The 16,336-nt window shown below is 45.9% G+C and overlaps 1 protein-coding gene across 2 annotated transcripts; it reads right to left on the bottom strand.

The window, feature by feature from the left end:
- Positions 1-555: 555 nt before the first annotated feature.
- LOC144597300 (transmembrane protein 179-like) lies at positions 556-13,616 on the bottom strand. 2 transcript variants are annotated; one of them, XM_078406477.1, is made up of 4 exons: positions 12,620-13,616; positions 10,627-10,764; positions 10,362-10,440; positions 556-2,534 (listed from the first exon to the last, which is right to left on the bottom strand). In XM_078406477.1, exons 1-4 carry the CDS (start codon positions 12,922-12,924, stop codon positions 2,364-2,366), a joined length of 693 nt encoding a protein of 230 aa, XP_078262603.1. In that variant the 5' UTR covers positions 12,925-13,616; the 3' UTR covers positions 556-2,363. The 2 variants fall into 2 exon arrangements, with proteins under 2 accessions (XP_078262603.1, XP_078262604.1); XM_078406478.1 differs by lacking the exon at positions 10,627-10,764.
- Positions 13,617-16,336: the final 2,720 nt, after the last annotated feature.

Raw genomic sequence — 16,336 nt, 5'->3', positions numbered from 1 at the left:
ATTCCAGCCCGGCCGGAGCCGGCAAATCCGTTCCCATAACCAACTTCCAAGGCCCTCCAAGGCTGTGATGTCTGTTGGTCCGGCAGAACGGATAATCCAGAAAGTCTCTGGAACCAAGTCTCTGGGACAGGCGGTTGTGATATATACATGCAACAATATGGTAAAGCTGCTATGTGATGTATACATGCAACAATATGGTAAAGCTGTGCCTGCGCATTTGCTAAAATACACAGAGAGTTAAAATGGCGATCTTGTGTCCAGACGTGTGTTGTTTTGGTCTCCCACTCAATGCGCGCTTTTGAGAATGATACTGAGTAGAACGTATCAGCGGTGGTGGACCTGTAGTTATATAATATACTGACATTTTGAGGAAACATGCCACGCGGCAAATGTGTGATTTCCTCCATCATAGGAAATCACAAGGAAAGGTAAAGGAGTTTGGCTGGCCACCCACCTATTGAAGGCTGCAGTTAGATAAATACTTTTTATGAAGTTGCAGCATAAATAATGATGTGCATGTGTTTCCACAAGGGAAAATAGACAACAGCACAGATGTAATCAACTGGATGAATTAATTTACTATTTTTACACATTTCTATGCACAGTACACTGTAAACATGGTAAAGAATTGACATTAGTAACAACACTTTTTTTATGAGTAACATATGGCACAATAAAGTTTGTCACTTTGTACTACTAAGCTTCAAATTGCTGTTGTTCATTTTATTAGCTATAGAGAAGATGTGGATTTAGATAGAACATTCAGTGTGGGGGGGGGGGGGGGTGTGAGATAGCAGCTGTTCCCTAAGAAACAATCACACTAATTTCCTAAACACTGCAGACATGCTTTTCAGTTTCAGGAATGAAGACAATGTGTGCTGCCACTAGCAAGAATATCCAGGTTATTCAGTTCAGATTTAAGCAACTTTGCTAAGCATGTTCAGCCTCTTTTTTGAGGAATGACACAATTTGTACATTTGTTTTCAGTAGAATATTTTACAGCACTTGTAATGTAATGGATTGTATAGGATACAATGAGCTCGAAGTTTCTTCAATGGGTTTAATGCGTTTTATGTTCATTTCTGTGACATTCAATGTATGCTGTGTAGCACGGTATTGTAAAGCAGGATATATTGTCCTGATTACTGCAGGCCCACCACAGATTTTCAGGCAACTTAAGCGTCTCCTTTAATCCGGACAAAGATCACAAGAGCGAACTTGAAATCATCCCCACCAGGAGGTCCCCTGAAAATGGGGCGCCTAGGTTAGGTGAGGCGGCCGATCTCGACCTCATCAGGATTTCTGCGGCCAATCGGTGGGTTGAATTAGCCCACTGCAGCCGGGGCTTTGGAACTCCAGCCCAGTCAGAGCCAGCTGATCCGTTCCCATAGCTGACGTCTGAAGCCGGCTGTGCGGGCCGGTCTCTTAGCCCCTCAGCCGTCTAGGCGGACCATTCCGGTACCGTTGGACTCCTCTCAGAGGCCGTGACCTCTGTTGGTCCGGCAAGATGGATAATCTGGCAAGGCTCTGTTGTTAAAGAATGTTGTCAAGCTTAAAAGGGTTCAGAGATCATTTACCAGGATGTTGCCAGGACTCGAGGGATTGAGCTACAAGGATAGAATGAGCAGGCTTGGGTTTTATTCCTTAGAGTGCAGGAGGATGAGGGGTGATCTTATAGAGGTGTACAAAATCATGAGCGAAATAGATCAATTAAATGCAGAGTCTTTTGCCCAGAATAGGGGAATCGAGATCCAGAGGACATAGGTTTAAGGTGAGGGGGAAAGATTTAATGGGAACCTGAGGGGCAACTTTATTTTTACACACAAAAGGTGGTGGGTGTATGGAACAAGCTGCAGGAGGAGGTAGTTGAGCAGATACTAACGAACGTTTAAGAAACGTTTGGATATGTACAGGGATAGGATGTGGACCACAAGCAGGCGGGAGGGATAAATGTAGATGGGGCACATTGGGCCGAAGAGCCTGTTTCCACACTGTATGACTCTTTGACTCTGGAACCAAGGGTGCTGAAACATTGGAGGTGGACCTGTACCTAATATTCTGATGCACAAGTATTATCAGTGATTTACATTTTGACTTCCCAATATAACAGTGGTTACATTTGGTACTGTGACATTTTAATAAAGCATTATCTTCAGAAACAAATGTTTACGAGGCACTGAAAAAAGCATCTACTGAAAGACACATTTGCTGTGACGTTGCCTGCCATTAAGCTGGAGGATGCTACAGAGTGAGTATCCTGCTTTACAGTAATTTGTCAGCATTTTCTTCCTTTACAAAAGACATGCAGCATTATTTTGTTTGGTTGTCTCGGCCAAAATACCACTTCCTATGACATGGTGGATTTAAATCAAGGCATTTCTCTCAACCATTGCTCTCCTGGATCTTGCCAGCAGCAGTTCCTTCTCGTGGAGCAGGCTGTCGAGGAGATCCTCCCGTCTATAGTTGTCGTACACCTGCAGGAATGCGAGGGTACTAATCGCCATCCAGGTCACCCATCCAGCCCACAGGCCAAACTGCAGATGAACAGCAAAGGCTTTAAGACAAGGTCTGCCAATGACCAATTTCAGGACTTGTAATTCTCTCGACTTTTGAATGGATGAGGCAGAATGTTTCCTTACAACATCAATAACAACAATTATACAGCGCCTTTAATGGTTAAATGCCACAAAGTCCCACTTGGGATTTCAAAATGACGCCAAATCTTTGTATACCGTCTCAATATAATACTGCTATATACTTGTACTCTATCTGAAGTGCTTATCTTAGAGTTATGTAAGTGCTTATGTATAGTGATACTCGTACTGAACTGTATACAAAAATGAATTTCATTGTACCACCTAAAGGTACACTGATGCAGCATGGTGGTGCAGCAGTTGCGTTGCTGCCGGAGACCCGGGTTCGATCCTAACTACTGGTGCTTGTCTCTACGGAGTTTGTACGTTCTCCCCATGATCTGCTTTGGTTTTCTCCAAGATCTCCGGTTTCCTCCCATATTCCAAAGACGTACAGGTTTGTAGGTTAATTTGCTTGGTATAATTGTACATTGTCCCAAGTGTGCAGGATAGTGTTGGTGTGCAGGGATCGCTGGTCAGCACGGATACGGTGGGCCAAAGGACTTGTTTCCATGCTGTATCTCTAAACTAAACTAAACAGTCCACCTCCTTCCAGAGACAGAAACAGGCCTTCGAGGTGAGACAGAGATTCACACGCACCTCTTCCAACCTCACCTTTTGCATTTGGTGCTTTCAATGCAACTTCCTCTACATCGATGAGGTCAAGTGCAGCTAGGTGACTAACTTGGCAAAGTGCTGGAGAAACTCAGCACGTCGGGCAGCAAATCTAAAGAACGTGGATAGGTGACGTATCGGGTGGGGCCCCTTCTTCAGAAAGCCAGGTGACCGTAGTGGACAGAGTGCAAAGTGCCCTAGGCTTAGTCTACACTCTGCCTCATCGATGTAGAGGAAGTTACATCGAGAGCACCAAATGCAAAAGGTGAGGTTGGAGGTGCGTGTGAATCGCTATCTCACCTGGAAGGCCTGTTTAGGTCTCTGGATGGAGGTGAGTGAAGAGGGTGCAGACTTGTGTTACCCTCCTACAGTTATAGGGGAAAGTTCCTGGGGAGGGGACGGTTGGAATGAGTGAGGTGGGGAAGCACAAAAAAGTGGTGGTGAGGGGAAGATGTGACTGGTGGTAGGATCACGTTGTAGCTTGGGGAAATGACGAATATTGATGTTCATAAGTCATAGGTGCAGAAATAGTCCATTTGGTCCATTGAGTCAACTCTGCCATTCAATCATGGCTGGTCTATCTTTTCCTCTCAACTTCATTCTCCTGCCTTCTCCCCATAACCCTTGACACCCTTATCAATCAAGTATCTGTCAATGCCCGCCTTAAAAGTACCCAATGACTTGGCCTCCACAATGAATTCCACAGATTCATCACCCACTGACCAAAGAAATCCTCATCTCCATTCTAAAGGCACATCATTTTATTCTGAGGCTGTTCCCATTGGTTCTAGACTCTGCCATTAATAGAAATATGCTCTTCACATCCACTCTATCCAGGCCTTTCACTATTGGGTAAGTTTCAATGAGATCCTCTCTCATCCAGCTCAACTCCAGGGAGTACAGGCCCAGAGCCGGATGCTGGATGTGGAGGTTGGTAGGGTGAAAGATAAGAATAGAGGGAACACTACTCTGGAAAGACACAAAGTGTTGGAGTAACTCAGCAGGTCAGGCTGCATCTCTGGAAAACATTGATAGGTGACATCTCGGGTCGAGACCCTTCTTCAGACTCTTAGTCGGGAACTGGGCCTGGAAACCAGGCGAATTGACGGCTCGGGCCTGGGGGAGGTGAGGATTGGCAGTCAAAGGTCACGGCCCGCTGGAGTGGAGGGATGGGTCAGCGGTGGTGCTGATGGTGGCAGGCACAGCTTGGAAGGGGCCGGGAAGCTGAGTTGGCTGGGAGTGGTGGCAGTAGGTCCGGCCTAGAAGGGGCATGAGGGCAGCCGGGGCTGTAAGCGGCCGGGAAGACAGCGCAAGCCGGGGGTGGCAGGGGCTGCCGTCGGTACGTCAGTCCGCTAGAACCAAAATCCGTTTTAAAGAGGTCGGTTAAAATGAAAATCTACTGTATATTTTTTTATCTCATCTACTTAATTATTTATATCCCATCATTGGTAATATGGAAATGTGAGGCTTAGGAAGAATTACTTTCATGGCAAAACTTATATGCAAACTTTATATGTGAATCTGACATTTATTAAGATATAAAGTATGACCTTGACACAGATCAGCTGTGATATATTTCCCCTCATGAAAGAAATGTTGAACCAAGCATCTGTTTGATTTTACTGCTTCACTCACTTGGAGCATAAAATCTAAATTACAGTGGTTTTGCAGTAAAAGCTCATTCATATAAATTGCGGATTGTTTTATATTAGCCATCAGTTAAGGAACAAACGTCCGTCCCACCCCAGTCCGTTTGTCTATGCAGCTGCCTGTCACATCAGCTTTTATTTTTAACGTTGTCAGGATTAAATTCCAAATTGACTTAATATTCAGGGTGGCACAGTGGCACAGCGGTACAGTTGCTGCCTCACAGCACCAGCGACCCGGGTTCAAACCTGACTATGGATGCTGTCCATGGAAGATGTAGGAGTTTGTATGTTCTACCTGTGACCAACTGGGTCTTCTCCGGGTGTCATAGTCACACAGCGTGGAAACAGGCCCTTCGGCCCAACTTGCCCTCATCGGCAAACATGTTGCATCTACACTAGTCCCGCCTGCCTGCATTTGGCCCAGATCACTTTAAACCTATCCATGTACCTATCTAAATATTTCTTAACTGTTGCGATAGTATCTGCCTTAACTATCTCCTCTGGCAACTCATTCCATACACCCACCGCCTTTGTGTAAACCAGGTGCTCTGGTTTGCTTCCCCACTCCAAAGATGTACCGATTTGTAGGTTTAATGGCTTCTGTAAATTGTAAATTGTCCCTCGTGTGTAGGATAGTGCTAATCAACGGGGTGATCGCTGCAAGGCGCTGACTCGATGGGCCGAAGGACCTGTTTCCGAACTGTAATTTCTAAAATCTAAAGTCATCAACAGAATATAAAAGTAGTGATAAATAGATTTTTTGTGTTTTCATTAAAAAGCGAGAGTTTATCCGTCAGGAATATTAAATATACTTTTGTAACAATTAACTATGTGTTCTGCAGAGAGGCAACGTATATGATGGCTAGAGAACGTTACAGTTACAGAGGACATCAAGTGCTGGAGTAACTCAGCGGGTCAGGCAGCATCTCTGGAGAGCATGGATCGGCAAAATTTCGGATCGGGGAGGGGTGAATATAAATTGGAGATGAGAAATGGCCAGAACAAATCAGGGCCGCCCTCAGTTGACTTCTGGAAGGGTGGAGCCCATAACGGCACATTGTAGGCTGGGGAAGATGTGACAATGAGAGGGATACAAGGATGCAAACAGTGGACCATGAGGGTGGGGGAGGGGTGGAGAGAATGGAAGGGAGGGAATGCAGGAGTTACATGAAACATACAGGCGATACATTTATAGGTAGATACAGATGAGGGGGTTTATTGATAGGCAGATGGTTGGACAAAGGCCAGAGATGAAAAGACAAAAGGTGTGAGATAAGAACAGAACATGTGTGAATTCTGTGGCTAGAGGAAGGAATATAGGTGGAAGGGGAGGGAGAGGGGACAAATGAGTGCAAGTCAAGGGTGACTGTAAGGGTTGATTAGTAATCAATAATAATCAAACACTTCATACACTTCACCTCCAATTTCCATCCTGCCCTTAAATATACCTGGACTATCTCTGACATCTCCCTCCCGTTTCTGGACCTCACCATCTCCATCACAGGAGACAGACTAGTGACGGACATTTACTACAAGCCCACCGACTCGCACAGCTATCTGGACTACACTTCTTCCCACCCGGTCCCTTGCAAAAAGTCTATCCCCTACTCCCAATTCCTCCGTCTACGCCGCATCTGCGCCCGGGATGAGGTGTTTCAAACTAGGGCTTCCGAGATGTCCTCGTTCTTCAGAAAACGGGGCTTCCCCTCCTCCATTATAGATGAGGCTCTCACTAGGGTCTCTTCTACATCCCGCAGCTCCGCTCTTGCTCCCCCTCCCCCCACTCGCAACAAGGACAGGAGCCCCCTCGTTCTCACCTTCCACCCCACCAGCCAGCGGATCCAACATATCATCCACCAACATTTCCGTCACCTACAACGGGACCCCACCACTGGCCATATCTTCCCATCCCCTCCCCTCTCTGCGTTCCGCAGAGACCGTTCCCTCCGTAACTCCCTGGTCCACTCGTCCCTTCCTACCCAAACCACCCTAACCCTGGGCACTTTCCCTTGCAACCGCACGAGATGCAACACCTGTCCCTTTACCTCCCCCCTCAACTCCATCAAAGGATCCAAACAGTCTTTCCAGGTGAGACAGCAGTTCACCTGCACCTCCTCCAACCTCATCTATTGCATCCGCTGCTCTAGATGTCAACTTATTTATATCGGCGAAACCAAGCGCAGGCTCGGCGATCGCTTCGCTGAACACCTGCGCTCGGTCCGCATTAACGCAACTGATCTCCCGGTGACCCAGCACTTTAACTCCCCCTCCCATTCCCAGTCTGACCTCTCTGTCATGGGCCTCCTCCAGTGCCATAGTGAGGCCCGCCGGAAATTGGAGGAGCAGCACCTCATATTTCGCCTGGGCAGTTTACAGCCCAGTGGTATGAACGTCGACTTCTCCAACTTCAGATAGCTCCTCTGTCCCTCCCTTCCCCTCCTCCTTCCCAGATCTCCCTCTATCTTCCTGTCTCCACCTATATCCTTCCTTTGTCCCACCCCCGACATCAGTCTGAAGAAGGGTCTCGACCCGAAAAGTCACCCATTCCTTCTCTCCCGAGATGCTGCCTGACCTGCTGAGTTACTCCAGCATTTTGTGAATAAATCGATTTGTACCAGCATCTGCAGTTATTTTCTTATAATCAAATACCAATTGATTAGTAAGGGTGTCAAAGGTTACACGGAGAAGGTAAGAGAATTGGGTTGAGAGGGAAAGTTAGATCAGCCATAATTGAACGGCAGAATAGACTCGATGGGCTGAATAGCCTATTTCTGCTCCAAGATGAACTTATTTCAGAAGAGATTTAATATGAACTTAACAACATGCTGGCAAACTCAGACTATTTCTCATCACAAAAACTATCTTGTGAAAATTGATGACAAAACTTTGTAAACTTAAAAAGAATTCTAGACAGTTCCAATCAACCTGTAAAGACAGTAAACCACTCCTTAATGGGGTGAGATACATCAGAATCATAATTAGATCAATGACATTTTGATGGAAGTTACAAATAAGATTTAACAGTTCTGTGAGATCATTAGCAGACATAGGATACAGTAGTGAATGGTACATTACGATCCTGACCTCCCATCCACCTAATTGCAGACACTCGGAATGTCTTAATCTGACTTTACTGGACTTTATCTCGCACTAAACATTAATCCCATTATTGACTATCTGTACACTGTGGACAGCTTGATTGTAATCATGTATAGTCTTTCCACTGACTGGATAGCACGTAACAGAAAAGCTTTTAACTGTACCTTGGTACACGTGACAATAAACAGAACTAAACTAATATCTCTATGTTATATTATCTATACTGTTTTCTATATTAGTTAAGTTCATTGTCACATGTACCGAGGTACTGTGAATAGCTTTTGTTGCCTGCTAACCAGTCAGCGGAAAGACTATACATGATTACAATCGAGCCGTCCACGGTGTACAGATACAGGATAAAGGGAATAGACGTAGCATCATTTAGTTTCAATAAACTTAAAAAAATAATTCTTGCTTTTCTGCTCTTAGGTGTGTTGGTTATTTTACCCCAGCCAGAGGGGGTTAGCGCAAGCACAGAAGAGCATGTATAAAGGAAGACTACTCCCAGTCATCACTGAGAGAGGAGTGATCTCAAAGGTATGATAAAAGGGTATTGATGGATTTAGAGTCAACATAGGTCAGTCAGCCCAGGAAGAATGGGACACTGCCTTTCAAACTGTGATCTCTTTCAATGACAGCACAGTGCAGGTGTTAGCTGAGTGACCTTACTGTGAATTGGCAATCTCCTTCGGTTCAGCATACGATCAAGAGCAAGAATCAACAATTAAAGTACTCCTGGAGGAGAGCGAAATGTTTTTGGCAACAGTTTAAGACGTGCCATCTGCTGATAAATCTGTTTCCATGTATCTGCCACACACCATCTATACAATTTGATTAGCAACCTACAACTCCTCCATTCTCCTAACTTCAATTGCTAATCGCTTTATGTAGATGGTTTGTTCTCTAGCTAGAAAGGTTGATCTGGCAATAACTGACTCAACTGCTAATTAAAATAATTCAGCAAAGCAAGAGCTGGGACTCTATTCCTTTGAGTGCAGGAGGAGGGAGTGAGGGGTGATCTTGTAGAGGTGTACAAAACCATGGAAGGAATAGATTGAGTAGACGCACAGAGTCTCTTGTCCAGAGTAGGGGAATCGAGAACCAGAGGGCATAAGGTTTAAGGTGAGAGGGGAAAAATGTAATCGGAATCCGAGGGATAACTTTTTCACACAAAAGGTGGTGGGTGTATGGAACGAGCTACCGGAGGAGGTCATCGAAGCAGGTACTATTGCAACGTTTGAAAATTTTAAATAGGTACACGGATGTATGGCACAATCTATCATTTGAAGACTTGAGGGGCCTTTACTGATAAACAAATATGATGTCTGGTGTAGATTTTGGACATAGAGTCTAATCTTTAAATGTTTCTTAAACATTGCAACAATCTCCTCTGACAATCCATTCCATATACCTACCATACATTGTGTAAAAAAAATTACCCCTCAGGTTCCTATTAAATCTTTCCCCCTCCTCAACTTAAACTCATGTCCTCCGGTTCTTGATTCCCCTACTCTGTATAAAAATATATGGTGAAGTTCATATCTCTAAATGTTTCGTTTAGTTCAGAGATACAGTAAGTACCCACCGACCATCGATCACCCGTGCATACTAGTTCTATGTTATCCCACTTTCTCATCCACTTCCTACACACAGAAGCCCATTATCCTACAAACCTGCACGTCTTTGGAATGCACTTGAAGAAAATGTGGTCACTGGGAGAACATGCAAACTCCACACAGACACCACCCGAGGTCCGGTTCAATGCCTGGTCTCTGGCGCTGGGAGGCCACGGGCTGCCCACGATGATGGCATCCAAACAAGTTACAGATTCATCCCAACTAAATTGACCATAAAATCCGAGATACATGGAGCACAAGATCCAATATCTGCAGAGGTTGCCACCATTATGGATATGGAGTCTATCATCTCTACTTTATCCTAAAAGGCAGTCTGTCATCAGAACATGCTATCAAACCTCCAAACCTTTGATGAATGTTATAAAATGGAATGAAAATCCACTAGGAGACTTGAGGTTTCCAGGTGTTGGAATGCCATGGATGCAGGCTTCAGCAGCTTACTATTAGTTTCATCAGTCATCTTTCATATTGATGTTTACTGAAATAGTTACTCCAGTGTCATTTGTTTTAAACTGCCAAAACAAGGTATTAAATCTACAAAAGTGACCTGGAGAAAGCATTAACAGAAAATCACCACCTTCAAATCCCAGCAGCGCAGAAGATGGAAGAAAATTAACAAATTAGTTTATACCAGCAGTATCACCAACATTGTTTCAGTTCAACTCGATGTAACTTGACAATTTGTGCCTTGTACTGTGTCTACACATGAAATATTTCCAAAGATTTACCTGGATAATTGAAAATTGGTTGTAGAAAGAAGAATTATCCAAATGCAGGTCCAGATCAATGTCCTGCAATTCTTTACAACTGTGGATAAAAACAGAATACACTTTAGGGAGCTCAACCAATCATGCAAACATTTACGAGTTAATTTTGAAAGTAAAATGTTTTTTCCATATTTTGTTTTCAGTAGGCAATTATATCTCGTGATTAAACGGTGGCTGTCTTTCATATTAAATTCAAAATGGGACAGAATTTGCTAAAATTGCATACCTGTTGGGCATCCTTCCATTTTCTGTGATGGCTTCACACCACAGATTGAAGCCAACAGTGACCAGAGTGCTTGCTACGAAGATAAGGAAGACCACAAAGATGTTGACCAACAGATTCAGGACCGTGGCAAAGAAAGTGCTGCGACAGGGCGGGGAACAAAAATATCAGTAAGACAGCAGAGAAGATGAATGTCCAATGAGCATTCTGTTATCAAAGGTCCCTCAAAATGTTGCACTAATTTGATATTTGGACAGGCACGTGGGTTGGAGAGGTTTAGAGGAATTTGCGGCATCTTGGTTGGCATGTGTAAATTGGGCCGAAGGGCCTGCTCCCATGCTGTATCCACACGTGACTAGTGATGAGTGCTTAATTTCTGGTCTACAATTGCAAAGGTCCAGCTGCAGAATAATTTCACATTTCAGGTACTTTACACAGCAGGGACAAAAATTTTGATATCAAAGAATAGAGATGCAATCGATATTTATCTCATCTCTGCAAAAGTGAGTGGCAAGGGTTCAGTGGTGATGGGGTGATGGCGGAATCCATGGGAGATGTGGTCCATCAAAGGTAGGGTGCAGTAGATGATGCTTTAAATGGAAATTGTTTCTCAGGACGGATGGGCAATGAGGTGCAGTGTGTGTGTGTATTGAGATTGACAAGGTGGTTGGGTTGGGTGGGAGATGAGTTTTGGCTTGACCAAAAAGGACATAATATGCTGGAATAACTCAGCAGGTCAGGCAGTATCAAAGAACATGGATATGTTCATCACCTATCCATGTTCTCCTGAGATGCTGCCTGACCCGCTGAGTTACTCCAGCACTTTGTGTCTTTGACTGTTCAGATACAGATACAGAGCCTTTATTTGTCATTCGGTACCGAGGTACCGAACAAAATTACGTTACCAGCAGTCACACAAAAAAAAGAAACACAAGACACATAACCCCAACATCGGCATTAAGTATTCCTATTCCTATTCTGGTTGAAGGCTAAATATTATCAAGAACTTTTTTTGTTGTACATCAGCAGTTCCTTAACAAGACGCAAACAGTTGGAGTAACTCAGTGGCCCAGGCAGCATTTCTGAAGAACATGGATAGTTAGGAGAACTTCTTCAAACTTGGCATATCAGGAGGAGATTTCACAGTGGAGCAGTAAAATGTAGAAACAAGGTACTGCTGGTGCTGGTACAAGCAACTGCAGGTGCTGGTTTACAAAAAAAAGACACAAATTGCTGAAGTAACAGTGGGTCAGGAAGCACCTCTGAAGAACATGGATAGATGAACCAAAAGGACTCCAATCCATGTTCTCCAGAGATGCTGTCGGACCTGCTGATTCACTCCAGCACTTTGTGCTATTTTTTGTATTAACCAGCATCAGCAGTTCCTTCTCTCTACATCTGCAGTTGTTTGCTCTACATCGAGGTATAGTGGGAAAGATCGGCACAAAGTGCTGGAGTAACTCTGCGGGTCACGCAGCATCTCTGGAGAAAAAGGATTGGGGAATATGAGTTACTCCAGCACTTTGTGTCTATCTTTGGGGTAAGCCAGTATCTGCAGTTCCTTGCTCCTAGATAATAGTGGGGGACAATAGATATAAAATGCTGGAGTAACTCAGCAGGTCAGGCAACATCGCTGGTGAACGTGTGTAGGTGACGTTCGGGGTCCAGGCCCTTCTTCAGACTGAGAGTCAGGTGAAGGCAACGAGAGATACAGAAGGTACATAGAACAAACGAATGAGAGATAATGCAAAAAATAACGATGATCAAGGAAAGGTGGACGCATAGTGGTCCACTGTTAGCAGCATCCAGACTCTGGAGAAAAAGGATGGGTGACATTTCGGGTCAAAAAGGTCCCCACCCGAAATGTCACCCATCCTTTTTCTCCAGAGACGCTGTCTGACCTGCTGAGTTACTCCAGCACTTTGTGAATAACCAGCTCTGTAGTTCCTTGTTGTTAGATGCAGGGGGGGAGGGAGGGGCGGATTGAGTGACTTACTCGCTGTGTCCCTTGCAGAGTTGTAGGAGCAGGCGGCCGGCCTGGGCTGTGGACAGGAGGAGGGCGAGGATGCCGGTGACGGCGGGGAAGCGGCAGGCGGACTCGGGCCCCCACTCGTCCACCACGAAGCGCTGCTCGTCCACCGTGATGTTCACGTCGCGCCACATGCCGCGGGCGAAGAGCAAACAGCGGCCGCCGAAGTCGCTACCGTTCTGCCACTGCGGCAGCAACGCGCTGGCGGCCAGTAGGGCCGTGGACAGGTAGAGCACACACTGGACGGACGGCCACCTGTCCACAGCACCCATGGTGGGGCCCGGCCCGGCCCGGCCCGGGGAAGGGGCGCCCGGCACTGACCCTGCACCCTGCTCACTGCACCCTGCACCCCGCACCCTGCTCACTGCACCCTGCACCCTGCTCACTGCACCCTGCACCCTGCTCACTGCACCCTGCACCCTGCTCACTGCACCCTGCACCCTGCTCACTGCACCCTGCACCCTGCTCCCTGCACCCTGCACCCTGCACCCTGCTCACTGCACCCTGCACCCCGCACCCTGCTCACTGCACCCTGCACCCTGCTCACTGCACCCTGCTCACTGCTCACTGCACACTGCACCCTGCACCCTGCACCGGCCCGGCACTGACCCCGCACCCTGCTCACTGCACCCTGCTCACTGCACCCTGCTCCCTGCACCGGCCCGGCGCTGACCCTGCACCCTGCTCTCTGCACCCCGCTCCCAGCACCCTGCACCCCGTACCCCGCTCCCAGCACCCCGCACCCTGCTCCCTGCACCGGCCCGGCGCAGTCCCTAGTCGCTGCTTTCTGCACCCCGCAGCGGCCCGGCGCTGGTGGTGATGCGGAGCTGGGAAGGAGTGGAGCAGGAGCGAAGCTGGACCGCAGCGATCCCGGAGTGGAGCCGGAGCTAGACCGCAGGAATCCCGGAGTGGAGCCGGAATCAGAGCAGGAGTCGGAGCAGAGCTGGACCACAGCAATCCCGGAGCGGAGCTGAAGCCAATCCCATAGTGGAGCTGGTCCCACACCTGGATCGAAGCTGGTTTCCAGAGTGAAACTGAACCCAGTCCTGGAGTGGAGCTGGTCCCAGCGACAGAGTGGAGTGAACCAGGGGTCATCCTCCACTGACCTCTGGTCCTCCTGAGACAAAGTGAAGACGAGTAGAAGGGTCTCAACCCGAAACTTCACCAAATCCTTTTCTCCAGAGATGCCTGCCTGCTTTCTTGTGTCTATCAACTCGACTATACAAAGAAGAACAATCTGGAACAATTTAGAATCAAACTAGCGACCATCCCATGGTGAACATGGAGCATAAATTGAAGCAGCACTGGCCACTTTAACCCTCAGTGTGGTCGTACCCGATCTGTTACCTCAGCACCACTCTCTGGCCCTTTTGCCATATTCCAGATATGTTTAATATCTAAACATCAATCGGCCTTGAAGATACCAAGACCAACACAGCAAATGAACCTCCACAACTCACATCCAATGGTTCATCACCCTCTGGGCAATAAAATGTCTTCTGAGATGAATAGCCACTTCCTTATTTTGAGAGTGATTTGTGTTTCTCAACATCCAAGCCAGGAAGGAGGGAAAAAGCGCTGCATCTGGGGTGATCAGAGGTTGGCGTGAACTTGGTGGGCCGAAGGGCCTGTTTCCACACTGTATCTCTAAAAGTTATCATGTCAAGCCCGGTAAAAATGTTGGACTTTTCAATAAGGTCTTCCCTCCTTCTGAACTCAACAGAGTATAGACCTGAGATAGACCCAAAATGCTGGAGTAACTCAGGGGGACAAGCAGCATCTCCGGAGAGAAGGAATGGGTAACGTTTTGGGTCGAGACTCTTCACCCATTCCTTCTCTCCAGAGATGCTGCCTGTCCCACTGAGTTACTCCAGCACTTTGTGTCTATCTTCGGTTTAAACCAGCATCTGCAGTTCCTTCCTACACAGAGTATAGATCTGATTGACTCATTGCCTTTTCATATGATGTCCACCAAGAATCAGCCTATAAAACATTTGTAGAGACCAAACTGGTCATTCAAGGGTCATGGCAGCGGGCAGCTGTGTACTCTACCGGGCCAACTGGCGGTCTCTCTTCTGGGCATACGTCTGTGCCCGTGTGTCCTTGGAGAGGAAGCATGCGGTGTCCACGGGCACCTTGGCTGCTTTCCATGACTGCAGGGGCTTAAGTGCTTCTTAGATGAAAGGAACGTTTTGATTTGATGCCATTATGTATAGCTTAAAATAATAATAGTATCACATAGTAACAGTATAAAAGCATTTTATCAGGATGCATTACAGCATGGTTTGGGAGCAGCTCCATCCAAGACTGCAAGGAATTGTGGCGAGTTGTGAACATACAGTAGCCCAGACAATCATGCAAACTAACCTCCCTTCCATTGACTCCATCTACACTTCATGCTGCCTCAGCAAGGCCACCAGCACAATCAAGGGTGAGTCGCACCGTGACTTCATGCTGCCTCGGCAAAACCACCAGCACAGTCAAGGGTAAATCTCACCATGGTCTCTCCCTCCTAGTTGGTGATAGGATGGTTCAGTTCCCTGATAACGGCTGGGAAGAAACTGTCTCCGAGTCTGTAGGTGTTCATTTTTCTGTACCTCTTGCCTGAAGGGAGAGGGGAGTAGAGGGAGTAACTGGGGTGAGACTAGCCCTTGATTATGCTGGTGGCCTTGCAGAGGCAGAGTGAAGTGTAGTGCGAGTTTGTAAGTTAATTGGCTTCTGTAAATTGTCCTCAGACTGTACAACAGAACTAGTGTGAACAGGTGATCGATGGTCAGTGCAGACTCGGTGGGCTGAAGGGCCTGTTTCCATGCTGTATCTCTAAAACTAAAATTAAAAAACTAAAGTCGGCAAAAAAAAATTTTTTCAATTCACGTTTATTGACGCAGATAACACTGCCTGGTGTTATAGAAGATTACAATATATTTTATAAAATATATGGAATTATACAAACTGAAATGTATGCATTGATACATTTTCTTGAACTGCTGAAATTCTCCAGGTTTGTTTTATTTCTCCTAAATTCCAGTCCTCTGTAAATGTCTTATCCATTTTTGATGCCCCTTGCTGTGAGATTTAATATTCCAATTCTCACTCTAACACTTTCTCCAGTACACTTCATTTACCTCGGCAATAGACTCCTGGTCCTCTACTTATGTTTTTTTGAAGTATTTCTGCTTGCCTTCTTTGCATGGATTCCTTTTAATCCCCTTGCTGAACTAAAAATCAAATAGGTTTTGCAGCATTTACATTTTCTAAATGGAAACCTCTATTAACTGAGCTGTGTACATCTGTAAATGCATATCACATGTTTCACTGAATATTCTAAGTTAGACACTTTTAGTTGCCCTATAAATAAATGGTGTTTGATGTATAATTGGTTCATATCCCTAAACCAAACTCTGAACCAGTATTTAACCCTGAAATCATTTGCTGTGCTTTAAAAGACACTTGGACAGGTACATGGATAGGAAAGATTTTTGAGCGATATGATCCAAATGCAGGCAATTGGGACTAGCTATTATCAAGCAACTGGATCATCCTACCACAACTAGACAGCAGTCCTCATTGGTGACCTTCGGACTATCTGTAATCAAACTTTACTGGCTTTACCTCGCACTAAATGTTATTTCCTTATCATATAGCTATACACTGTAAATGGCTCAATAGTAATTATGTATTACC

This window comes from Rhinoraja longicauda, chromosome 10 (assembly GCF_053455715.1).
Source record: "Rhinoraja longicauda isolate Sanriku21f chromosome 10, sRhiLon1.1, whole genome shotgun sequence".
Lineage (NCBI taxonomy): Eukaryota > Metazoa > Chordata > Chondrichthyes > Rajiformes > Arhynchobatidae > Rhinoraja > Rhinoraja longicauda.
Note: the sequence above shows the minus strand (reverse complement) of the source record. Positions and strands in the feature narration are given on the sequence as shown.

Coding starts and splice junctions, on each gene's coding strand:
- LOC144597300 (XM_078406477.1), bottom strand. CDS start 12,924: ATGGGTGCTGTGGACAGGTGGCCGTCCGTCCAGTGTGTGCTCTACCTG. Junction 10,765..12,619: donor CTCTGCAAGGGACACAGCGA/GTAAGTCACTCA, acceptor GCCCTGTCGCAG/CACTTTCTTTGCCACGGTCC. Junction 2,535..10,361: donor ACCAATTTTCAATTATCCAG/GTAAATCTTTGG, acceptor GTTCATCTGCAG/TTTGGCCTGTGGGCTGGATG.